Here is a 13,003-nt window from a genome sequence, read left to right as displayed (position 1 = left end):
TGCAGAGTTCAGTCACAGAGAGAGAGAGGAATGCACTGGGATGCGGAGCGGCAACAACTGTAGGAAACCGACGCAACAACTCGCTCACTATGGACAACAATGATCCATATTTACACCTCAGTAAGTAAAGGCCTGCTTCCAGCAGCGGTCCGTCTTCCTATCCACTCTGCTGTTCTATTTTCTCTCGGGAGCTTCGTTTCATGGCGTCTTTCAGCTCAGTTCAGGGAAACTGTCCGCGGACTTTAACCACTCAGTCCTGCCCGTGATATTTTGAAGTCGCTTTCTCTACTAGCAGTTTGACACCCAATCTTGAGTTGTTTTCATTGCGCAGTCAGGTGATCGGTGCTTGCGCCCCGGTCTGGCAAGGTCAGAGGTTGGCACTTTAATTGCGCTTATATAATTTATGGCGCTCGTCGCGCGTCTCTTGCTAAACTGTTTGAGACAGAAACACAATTTATTGGTCTGGGACGTTAGATCCGAAGAGCACCGCGTGTTGCAGCGCGGAGCAATGTGGGCTTTCTGCTAATAAACAAACTTAGGAGTCCCTTTGAGGCGGTGGAGAGGAGCGCGTCCCTCCAGGACGCGGCCTGGTCTGCGCTGCGCTGCGCTGCGCGCTATGGGAAACATCTCTCTGGAAAACATCGTGATGTGAGTTTGCTCTGTTAAGCAACTCTTGGATCACACTTTCTGACTTTCTCCAACTAATGGCTTCCTCCCCCCTAACTAACCCTTAGTGACTTCTTTAGGATTTTGCAACATGTGGAGCTGTTACTGTATGGCCTACAGCTCTTTCTTTATAAGTTGACTGTCTATACAGTTAAAATGAGTCTCTCATAGATAACCACTGACTCTGATTGAGTCACCAACATCATGTGATGCTTTTTTTTTTAAACCCAGAATGGCACACTGATTAAACTATAGCAGTGGAAATTAAAGAGAATGAAAAAGATGTCTGTTATAGAGGAATATGCTGCATTTGTATTCCTCTGTAACACTATTCAAGTATTTCATTTGGCATTTTATAACATCACTTGATCTATTTTATGGGGATTTTTATACAAAACACCGACACGATGTAGGCAATAAATGTAAACTGGAATGAAAATGATACGGGGTTTTCATAAATTGTTGCAACTCTCCTCTAAGGGCAGCTGCTAATATGGGGCCAAAATGGTAGTCTTTAGGGATTTGTATCCTAACCTTGAAAGACAGTAAGTTTAACTAATTATTTCTCAAAATACGCCAAACAGAGAATTTCTGTGTTGAGCTGCATTCATTCCACCACCACCATGTTTCTCCATCTGGGTGATCTCCTCAGGGTGACCTGCAGGTTAAGCATTCTGCATGAAGGCAGACAACTTTTAATTTTCCCCTAATCTGACCATAGGTCCTTCATGGACTTCCTTGCTGTGTCTGTTGTATGTATGGCTTGTAGCAAAGTGACATAGGAGTTCTTGTGAACTTCTTTCACAAAGTTATTTCTTCCTTGCCACTTTTTCATATTTGTAGAGGGCACTACTAAGCGTTTCCCTGCTGACAGATTATCTCTCCTGGGCTGTGGATCTCTTAAGCTCATCCAATGTCTTCATGGGTTTCTTTTCTGCTTATCTGCTCTCCGTGTTCAGACTATCCAAATACTGAAATGTGTCATATTTTTAATGAAACGTGTCCTTCTGATTTTACAATTACGCACTACTTTGTGTCAACATATTGGATAAAATCCCCCCAAATACAAGACAAAATGTGAAAACGTTTAAAGGCTACCGATACCTTTTTAAAGGACTGTAAATGTTGCTCTATTGTGTTATGAGAGATATATGAGGACTACTTAGTGAGGCTGAAAATTGTTTCCATCATAACTGCAGCTCCTCTGGGAATGGCAGACATCAGGGTGGGAAACGTTTAGAGAAGGAAAGCCATGAAGGAACAGACAAGTCCCCTCTTCAAGAGCGCTGTTTATTCGTTTTTGTCCGTTTCTGATCAGGAATATACCAAGAATCCCACTACTCTGCTTCAGATTTTGGTTGAATACATTTTTGATGCTTACTCTGTAATTTTCCCAAGGGAAAATTATGAACATTTCTGATGTTCGTTTTTTTTCCAATTGGTTTGATTTGCCCAATCCCACAACAGTCACAAATCATGGTTAATTGTGTATTAAACATTTCCTCACAATATAAATAAAGTGATCCTATATTTCTAATGCATGTTATTTTGCTGAACGCAAAGAAAGCTGGAAAGCAAAACCAGCCGAGAGATAATTTCAAGCCTTTCTTTGTCTTCATCTTGGCTCACGAATGTGATTTGTGACATATTTTGTGCATCGACGGCCCACACACTCAGGCGCATAATGGAGTCATAAATTGTGCTCATTTCACGACTCCATGATGGTCAACCTTTGTAATGTGTTACAAGCGTGAAGCCGAAGGCGTGTGGAGTCAAGAAACAAGCTGGTGATTATGTGGGGATTGTTCCATGATCTCGCTTCTCCTCAGCTTTTCCCAGACATGTTATGTTACAGCAGGTTTTCACACAGGCCTGCCCGGGGCTTAGCAGTTATAGAATCAGCATTTTCTTCCCCCTTCTTTCTCTCTGTCTCTCTACGCTTCAGCAATTTTTACTTTTTTCCTCAGTGGAAGTGATTCTAGACAAGCTGACGAGTATCCTCTCGCTGCTTTTTGATGGTGAGAACTTATTTAGCTTGCAGATTTGGGAAGTCACTTCAGAAAGAAGAAGAGGATTAGAAGAGTGAAGGGAGCAAAATAAAAGGGAAACGGAGGCTGTGGGAGTTGGGGCAGTGAAGGAAGAAGTCATCATAGTTGATGTGAACTCTCATCACTTGCCAAGGGTCGTCAATTCACCTCTCCATGCACTCAAACTAAAAAAAACAAAGTGATACACCCAATAGGTTTTTCTGTGCATGCGTCACCTGAGCATATTTCACTGAACGACGGTTACGGCATCACGTGACCTGAAGAATGTAGGTAGTGAGCTTTAATACTGAGACCAATGCAGATCCCAGAAAGAATAAACCAAACAGGTAGGAAAGGTGTGGCTCACTTTAAGTGTTTGCTCAAGTACTCTGTAGCTTGAGACCTGCTATGCTTCAGTGACAACACGTGTACTTGCACACAATATATACAATGGTTCTTTTTTTTGTAGTGCTTTTCAATGGGCGTGTGCATTTGTATGTCAAAGTAAAGACTCGGATGTCTTTTTGTGTAAGTACGTGCAGATTGTGAGAAGAGAATAAGGGAAAAATAACATGGGGCGTAAGGAGGCCATTCTCTGGGCTAATTGCCAGTAATTAGTCATTAGCGAAGAAGGTCATTGCCATGATTTAATTCCAGCTTTAATCAAGCAGAGAACCTGGAAAGACCAATAAGCTACAATAGTATTTATTTTTTTGTCCTGATAGATGTTAGCCATCTCTTTGCTAATAAAACTGAACATCATCAATACAAGGGTACTTTTTTTTTAAACATTTCTCTGATCTTGTTGGAATTGAGTTTTTTAATCAGTAGAGCAGCTGTGCAGTAGCTTGATTAAATATTTTAAATGGACGCATGTGTACATTCATGGCTGCAGCTGCAAAAGAAAAAAGTTTTTTTTTAAGGGAAAGCGCCAATTAAACATACATTAGTGCAAAAATTCAATGTAAAAAAAAAAAAAACTAAGAAAGTAGTGGAATAGATTCTGCATGATGGTAGAAAAAAATAGCTGACTCTGAGCTATTGGTTTCACTATGAGCACTATCAGAATAGGCTGAAAGGCAATTAAAGAAATACCTATTTTAAGTGATATTGTAAAGAAGTACAGCCCCCCCTCCCCCCATACACTATATAAACCTGGTTTTCTTTATTTATAGTGTTACAGCAAAAAACTAAAATAACAAAAATGTACATTCTAGGTACATACTCAGGCTCCAAAACTCTTTTAGCACATCTGCTGTGTAAGTAGACTAGTTCTGTGGAGTAAGAGTAACAAGTTCAGTATTTTTTCATGTTTACAGACCTGTTCCCACTGCAATGATCTGAAAATGTTCAGGTCGTTGCAGTGGGGACAGGATAATTATATTGTTTGGGAGAATGAGGCAAGATCAGTGTCCTTGCCACTTTGATGTATGGCATCCTGATGTGAATGCTATGTTATGTTTTTACAGACATTGGCAGGTATAAGATTCTCAGGGTACAACTTTAAGAAAAATTGAACAGTTTCATTTAGGGCTGAAACAATTAAATCGCATTAATCTTGATTAATCGACTATTGAAATAATTGTCAACTAATTCAGTAATGGATTAATCGTTAGCTGGATAAAGAGACTGTAAAACATGCTTTTAGCTGACGGAGCAACTGACTTACGTAGAGCAGTAAATATATCAAAATTGTAGTCAATATGCTGTATCCAGAACTCAAGTGTAAAGCTTGAGTTTCACTTGTTTAATTTAATAAAAAGTCTACTTTAAAGAATCTTTGGCTATCCGATTATTAATCAATCAATCGAAAAAATAATCAACAGATTAATTGATTTGCATAATAATCTTTAGTTGTAGCCCAGGTTTCATTAGCCTGGCCAGCTAGACTGACTTACATGGGGCAGTAATAAGTCTGATGAGGCTCAGATTCTGGTCTAAAACAGATTGGACCAATCACAGTACGGGAGGTTTAGGAGTTTATATTTGCACCAGAATTAACCATAATGCAACAGCTGTTTTTTGTAACCATAAAAATGACAATTGCAGCTGCAACAAAGTGATGTTTTAATGATGCCCTTTATTATGTCCTAAATGAGCTGGATATATGTTTACAATTTCAACAGCTGGGTGCTGTAGAAACTTTTCTTTAAAAAAAAGACATTTTTGCATCACAGCTATAGTTATCTAATTAGACTTAAACTGGTTCTGCTGAATGTGTTAGTCCGGGTGTTCCTGCCTTTGACATCAAGTACTACCTGGTCCTTCTGCAGTGTATACAGTGTAAATAAGTCTCGCTGGCCAGAATACAATATCATTGCATTTAGGCAAATGTGTAAAACAAAAGCGGGGTAGCATATGCTCTATTTGCTTTTATTAAAAACAAAAACCAAGAGTTATTACCATGACTGCCAATGAAAAGTTGGAACAGCTGTTAGATTTATTTATTGTTTTTTTACTTTTTGCACCTCACTTGGAGTTTGCACTGAACTGGAGTATCCGCAATATCCATGTTGAATATAAAACTTTGATTCTTTGCTAGGTCGGATCCATTTAACATGGACGCGCTTGACGTCATATCATATAGGCTAAAGGTTTATGGATTCATCGCACTGAACTACTGAGGTGTCATTCTGCTCATCAAACTATGGTTTAATCATATAGGTCCAATTAAAAAGGGTATTTCAAAATGTTTTTTTTAAAAACCTACAAGATATCGATTTAAAACATAACCTAAAAAAATAGTTATTGCTCTCCACCTATAGCCAACCCATTCATCTGGTGAAAACACACTCATACACCCACAATTATTCATTTGCATGGGAGATTAAAAAACCTTTCATAAAACCTTAATAAAATTAGACGGGTGGCGGTCTAATGCCAGGACTGTATTTTTCCTACATGGACATATTTTCATATTTAATGCTTAATTTTTATGCATTTTTCCAAAGTGACTTACAAATTAGACACGTTACAGTTATAATCAATATGACAATAAGTTCTTTAGAGGAAAGTCACTAGTCAGAATCAGTGGTGCAAAGAGATAGTGGGAAGTACAGATAGAATAGTACTCAATACAGAGCTATGGGTAAGAGTTAGGATAGGAGATACTCTTTGAAGAGTTGGGTCTTTAGGAGTTTCCTAAACATAGAAAGGGATGCTGCTGTTCTTGCAGCGCTTGGTAGTACATTCCACCATTTTGGAACAACGCATGAAGCAGTCCGGATTGTCTTAAGCGTGGTGCACTGCTAGACGACAATCCATTGATGATGGGAGTGACCGAGTTGTGACATAATCCTGTGCTAGAGGGTTCAAGTAGATGGGAGTCGTACCTTTAAGCACTTTGTAGCATCAAGGACTTGGATTTGATGCGGGTAGCCAGGGGTAACCAGTGAAGATTAATAGACAGAGGGGTCATATTAGACTTTTTGGGCTGATTCATGTTTCAAACCGCTGAAATGCATCTTTCTATAACCTTCTTCAGGGCAGCTAAGTGGTACACAGCAATATGTGGTGGAGGGCTCCTCCTTTACCACTCTATGCGGTATTTTTGGTTTCTGATTAACGCTTTAAGCCAAATTAATGGATTTCAACTACTTCTTAAATTTTGAAAACTTTGCTACAATGACCACTTCATCATATTTTGAATACTGTTTTACAAATGCAAAATTCAAGTTGTTTTTACATGATTATTCATGTCCCCCTATAATCTTATAATTACATAAATTTACTGTAATTTCCTGTAAGCATCTCTTACAGTTTTTGCTGTAATAAAAACCTTTTTACTCTTGATAGTCAAAACTTTAGAGATGTGGTTTTTGACAGATTTCTCTTTCTTTTTATGTCGATACCCCAAAAATGTAAAAATACTGTTAAAGTGTTAACTTCAGCCCCAGCTTGTTAAAGGTAGTTAGAAGTCTGGCTTAAATTAGTAACATGCTTTTAAGGTACGTCTTTAAACCCAACACTTGCAGGCTACAAAAAAACTTTTCCACATTCTATTTCAAGTTCCTTTCCCTACTTAGCCCTAAATAGAAAGTTACATTTATTTTAGTTCATATGTCCAAATTAAGATGAGTTTACAGCTAGATATCAAAATACAACCTCGTATGGATGATTTTTCATCACCTTTAAGGCAAACACATGTTTTGTTCTGGGGATTCTTGCTGTGATGCTTTTCACTCACTAAACCGGTTAAAGGATTCTGATTCTCTCTGAACTATATTTTTCAATTCTCTCCAATACATTTTTCCTTTTTTTTTTCTAAATAACTTTGTTTTTACAAAACTGAGCAATAGGAAATATATTTGAGATCCAAGCATCTTTTCTCATTTCAAACAAACTAAAATTGTTAACACCTGTTTGCATGTATTTATTTTGTATGTGTTTTAAAAAGTGTTTTAAAGGGTTAATTATATAATTATATTACTGTGTTTTAATTGAGCTTTTTCTATACAAGTTGTCTTTTATTGATCTTATCCAAGTAGTTGGGATTAAGCTCCAGACGAAATCACTTCGTCATGTTACATAATCATTACTTCATATTTTCAAATTCACAGCTTATGAAGGAAGAAGAGAAAGTTTGAAATCTTATAATAGAAGCTCAGTTTATACTATTTCAATCTCAGATTTAAGATTAAGGAGTGCAATCTAAATTTAGCCGTGCCAATTATCCTCCTCCCATGTCTTTGTAATCCATGTTACATCTCTGAATTCTAATTAGGGCTCTTAGGAGTTAATTTGACATGTTTTATGTGGGCCATGACACACTAACATAACACAGCATGCTTTTAAGAATAAAAAGATTATCTTAATTTCTTCCTGTGGGGTTCACTAGTTCTATAAAGTGTCTCTCCCCTGGTGTTCTCTCCTTTTCATTTACCTGACTGCTCACTGACTTTCCTGCCCAACTACTCTTACTTCAAGGATAAGTTACCAGAGTCTTTCCTTAAAGTAATGTTTGGATAGCCAAGGCAGGTTCATACAGGTGGAAATGGGGGGAAAAAAGTTGTTGAGTTACAAAGTAAAAGAGATGCACACCAATCAAGAAACACTTCTTTGGATTTAGAAGAGGATCATCTGATAGATGGGTGGGATAAATTAAAACTGAGCAGCTGCAGTTTATAATCAGTGCCAGCTTCAAATTCACTGGCTTGGGTCTGTTTTGTTAACCACAGGATGCGTTTGCATGCCACAATTATTTAAAAGTGCTTCTGGAATTGTAGACAAATGGCTGATTTTGTTTTGCCTCATTAAAACAAACTCATTTTAAACTAGTATTCTAACAAGGATCATATGGTATACTATTGGCTGTGTAATTTGTTTATGCTCTGAGGATTGGCCATGCATTGTTCCCCTCTGCTTTTGTTGTGTATTTTTGTCCCGTGTTTGCATTTAGATTCTCCCTTTGCAGCATCTTTTCTTGTCCGACGTACAGTTTTGGAAAAAGACCATTCTTAACATCCTGGAATGGCATAACACTTGTTAAACACACAAACATCCCAATACAGCTCTTAGGAGGAACTCCCCATGCCATCAGTAATACCATTCAGCGCACATGCTGTCATGTTTATTGTCTGACTCGATGGGAGGTTTTAGATGCTTGGAGAAAGATGAAAGACAACATTCTTTACTTTCTGCTTCCATGTTTTCACTTTCTCAACCCATACATGTTCAAGCTGCACGGAAAAACAAGATATGTTACAAAAATGTCCTCAACATATAAAGAAATCTTCTTTGATAGCTATTGAGTTCCTCTGCAGTCACTCTCCAGACTGGAAGACTTTTACGAGCTTGTAATCTGAGTCTTCTCGTTGTTCTGAGAGCTTTTAAGTTTGACCCCCACCACCTCCTACGCTTGACACCTTGGTCATGCCGCTACAACAGGTGTCTCTGCACGGCTATAGAATTATGCACCGAGACACAGAAGCAAGTTGAGCGGCTGGTGGGAGAGCTGATTTGTGCAGCAGTCAGCCGGCAAACTGTTCCTGTGGGATTGATCTCCGTGTAAGGATAATCTGAGTAATCCTATAACTGGCGCCGGTGGACTCCGCCTCCTTTTTCTATGCAGTGCCGCACCCCCTTGGCTTTACACGCCTAAAAAACAGCTCCTCCTTCTCCACATGGAGCCTTTCCTTCCCGGCTCTCTTCTAGAAAGTTTGTGATCAGGGGGTTAACTTGAACACAACTTGAGTTTGTGTTTAAGGCATGTGGAATCCTGTTTCTTTACCAGCGACCGGAGGCAACCCTGGGAGGGAAATGGGTTATGGTCACTGTGAGTAGATTCTTCTTATTGCTATTCTTGAGCATTCTAAGTTGCATTTATTTCTTGATCTTCTTTAAAAAGTGCCCCGACTTCATGCCTACCATTTTTCTCCCAGTGCTACAACCTAATTTTTCTGGTAATAATGTACCAAAGCCTAAGTTTGTGCTTTTTGAACCATTAAATCATTTTAAGCGGTTGTGACAGCTACAAGGCTTTGCTGTTTCTAGCTAGAATTGAGAGCTTGTGATTCACTTGAGGCCTCACATGTGTTCAGCAGGGATGTCACTCAACCTTAAAGGACGCTTCCAGCTCTCTTTGCCTTGTCCTTCACTATCTGTTTAACTCTCAACACTTGTCCTTTCCTATTAGCCCCCTTTCATTCTGGTTTGGCCGTCCGCTTTCTGTCTCCACTGTCTGTCTGCCCGTTGGTGGATAAGCACCTCTCCTCATATTTCTGTCTCCTAAGGTTGGACTATGATGTGTTTTGAGGCCTACTCACTTGTTTGCACTGTTTATAAGCGTGTGTGATTACATCTGAGTAGTGTAGATAATAGAGAGCTATTGTACTCTCAAGTATCTGTTAAGAGGAGCTGGTGGATCACTCCAGTTTACAAGAGTAAACACAAGGGTGTTCATTGCAGTCTGAAGGGTTAAGGGCGTCCTTGTTGATGGTGGGAGGGCAAATTGTTCTGGTCTCATATCAGCCAGAAGCACATCTGGATGTATGACAAAGCTGTGATTACATTCATATCCTTCTGAACTTGTGCATTAGGCGGGACTTAACTGCAAAGTCTACCTCTGAGACAAACAACGAAAAAATGGAGAAAAACTAATTTTCTGTAGTTTTTTTTTAACAATAGAATAATTTACAGTCATGTAAAATTTTCTGACATTGAATCTGACAGGTTTCATTTTATTTTAAAACACACCATGTTTGCTGAATGTAAAGTTGGTGCAGAAAAGATGAAAAAACATCTCAAACGCCGGTCTCTCTTTTTATCCATGTGTTTTTTTAATCCATTCATTTATTCAAGATTGGTTTAGAGCGGTGGCAGGTGGAGGATGGAAAACCAGCCATCTGTGTCCTGAGTGAATCTCTGCATCCAGCTCATTCAATTCAATACAGTTTATATATATATATAAAAGGCCAATTCACTAACAATGTCATCTTAAGACATTTTACACAAACAGTTAAATCAGATCATACAGTCATATTGGTTTAAAGTTGTCTATCTAAGAAAAATAGCTGAATGCATTGACTCATTGAGTGGGCGGCGTTCCCTCACACTAAGCATGCATGTCGCAACAGTGGAGAGGACAAACTCTCCTTTAACAGGAAGAATCCTCCAGCAGATCCAGGATCTGCCAAGGCTGACTGGGGTTCAAGGAGAAAGAAGCACTGATCTATTAATGCTTCATATGTTACAAAAGGTAATAGTTTGCTCCGTTATACCTAATTTGATTCATATTACCTGATGATGAAACCATTATAAGAAATTTTACTATATTAAAAAAACCTTGTGTAAAATATTACAGTAGCACAGTATTAAGTAAGAAAGTAATTAAGGCTCAAATTATTCATTTAACTTGCAGGTTTAGATTTAAAGTTTTTCTTCCCAATGAGAAGTTCTTTTCTGATTGTAAAAGCGGTGAGTGGAAACCCAGCTGAATTTCTATAAATGAGGGAAATTGTAGTACTTCAATTTAAGCCAGCTGACAAGTTCACAATCTTACAACAGCTCACAATCCGACACAAGTTCACAATCCTGCAGCAGCTCACTAATGTAGAGTTATTGTATAGAAATAATATAACAGGACATTTTGAAGGACAACTTTCTAAAACTTTGGTATACTTAGCTTTTTACCTTGCCTAGAGTTAGACTGAAACCAGAATAATGTTTGATCGCATTTAAAGGATTCTTCTATAAATATAGAATCATAAAAACATGAATCTGACATGGAAGTCAATATGAACTACATTGTACTTTGGTAACAGTGCTGCACTCTGTAAAAGTGGAAAGCACAGATCTGTGCAGTGAAAAATGAAAACATGACCTGCAATTAGAAATAACCAGGGACCTTTATAAAATGGATTGCTTGGATATCTGCATGCACAGCTGACAATATCACGTGTTATAGATGGCGGTAGCTGAGTTTTCTTTTAAACTGTACAATTATTCAAAAATGTTTGACATCCCGCTTTTCCCTAACCTCATATTTTTACTTCGCCACACTTGGTATTTATTGAACATTGACAAACACTTCTTTGTATTTTACTCTTAGTTTATATTCCGTATATATATATATATATATATATAATATATATCTTTTAATTATTCACCAGCAGTGTTTCCACGAAGCACAACTAAACATGCGTTTTTTCATGTCTCTGTCATTCTATTTAAGCTGAGAACAGCTGGTATTATGTACTGTAAAACCATCAGTACATCTAACTTTGGTATTTATCTTTACGCACAGCTGTGGTGCAGCTCAGCATCTCTCAGATTGTGTTGTTTTTATTTTTGATTGGTATGACCACTCTGGTGGACTTGAGTGTAAAGCTTTATTTTTCATTACACTGTAGAAAGTAATTCATGTAATTTAACCCTTTTATGTTTTGATAAAGGAGGCTGTACACTGCTAACTGGTTACACAAACTTTTATCATAAGCTTATTGTCTGCAACTATAACATTTGTGTTGTTTTTTTTCAACTCTATTAAAGAGAGTTAGAGACCGGATTGCAAAGCTGATGGTGTAATGGCTTCCGTGCACTAAAATAGGCTTTGTGACTCATCTATCTGTACAGTTTTCTGTTGTGATGCTGAACAGCTCAGCTCATCCCATGTTCCTTCAAAGCTGTTTAATCATCATATTTCTTCTGTCACAAGTAATCCTTGTAGGTTGTGAAGTCCAGCAGTCAAATTGCCCCGCTGAAACACGCTGGGTCACAGCATGAGCTTGTGTTCACCCTTTCGCGGCCCTCCGGTTTAACAGGCGACGACTACTTCCAGGAACTAATTGGAGTTACCTCATCAGGCAAAGCCACGAGAGCGGATGCTTTGATTTGCATGAGCCTTTTAGTACAGCTGTTTGTTTGCTTTCCAAGACTGCTTGGTCAGCCTGTTCCCTGCTAGCTCTTTGTTTAAGCTTCAAACTTTTTTATCACTTGCAAAACAATCTTTATCTTGTCCTTGTCTCAGTCCTGGCCTCGTAATCGATCAGCCGCTTCTGTTTCTGTGTAATATGTCTCCCTCTGGAAGGTCTTTGTATGTGTAATGACGCAGAATGTGGAGGGAAAAAGACTATGAAAAGTGCTTCATACATACACAATGAAATATTTATGTGCTTTTGTCGAATCTTGTTGTTGGTACTCTCTCTAAAAAGGTTTGGGTTATAAAGTTTCTTTGTAGAGGTTTAAAAAAAAAAGAAAATGCTATTTGTTTGACTTCACCAGAGGGCAAAATCTGGGGTCAGAGAAGTTCACGGCTCAATTTCTTGTGTTTTCACAGCCGTCTGACTTTATTAAGGGGAAAAAAACCTTTGGTTATTATATACATTGATATAAATAATGGTTACTAATATTCTATTTAGTAAGTTAAGTTGTTATACCAACAGTAGGGATAATGTTTGCTTTTCTTCTTTGGATAAATCAAACTGAAATTCACTATGTATGCTTTCTGTGGTGTGTCGATCAGTGGCAGGAGTGCAGCTCTCTCCTACCAGTAGCCTAGATCCCAATACGGATGCATTGCTCAGAACAGGAGCAAATCAAAAGTGACATCCATGTTTCAAAGCGAGCGAGACAGGATCTGATTTCTATAAAAAAAAAATACACCTCTTTTACTTTTTCAATATTTTAGCAAATATGACAAGATAGAAACAGTTTTCCAGCAGGCTAATGGATTTGTTGAGTTTCACACCAATATAAAAAAAATAAGAATAAGAGACTTTATAAAAGCAACTGTTAAGTTAGTGAAAAGCATCAGTCAGGAAGACTGCATCTGCTTTTAATTTTCTTTTTTTTTTATACTTGTACCCATTGCT

General features: G+C 38.2%; 1 protein-coding gene across 3 annotated transcripts in view; it reads left to right on the top strand.

Moving 5' to 3' along the window:
• LOC107098566 (retinoic acid receptor RXR-gamma-B-like) overlaps positions 1-13,003 on the top strand; it is a 41,775-nt gene continuing 28,772 nt past the window's right edge. The window contains exon 1 of one of the 3 annotated variants that reach the window (XM_015396308.1): positions 1-120. In XM_015396308.1, the coding sequence (XP_015251794.1) occupies positions 90-120 (31 nt within the window). In that variant the 5' untranslated portion in view covers positions 1-89. Of the gene's footprint in view, positions 121-8,828; positions 8,968-13,003 lie in introns of those variants that run through there. The other 2 variants (XM_015396306.1, XM_015396307.1) reach the window with 2 other exon arrangements.

This window comes from Cyprinodon variegatus, unplaced genomic scaffold (genome assembly GCF_000732505.1).
Source record: "Cyprinodon variegatus isolate N-32 unplaced genomic scaffold, C_variegatus-1.0 Scaffold790, whole genome shotgun sequence".
Classification (NCBI taxonomy): Eukaryota; Metazoa; Chordata; class Actinopteri; order Cyprinodontiformes; family Cyprinodontidae; genus Cyprinodon; species Cyprinodon variegatus.
Note: the sequence above shows the minus strand (reverse complement) of the source record. Positions and strands in the feature narration are given on the sequence as shown.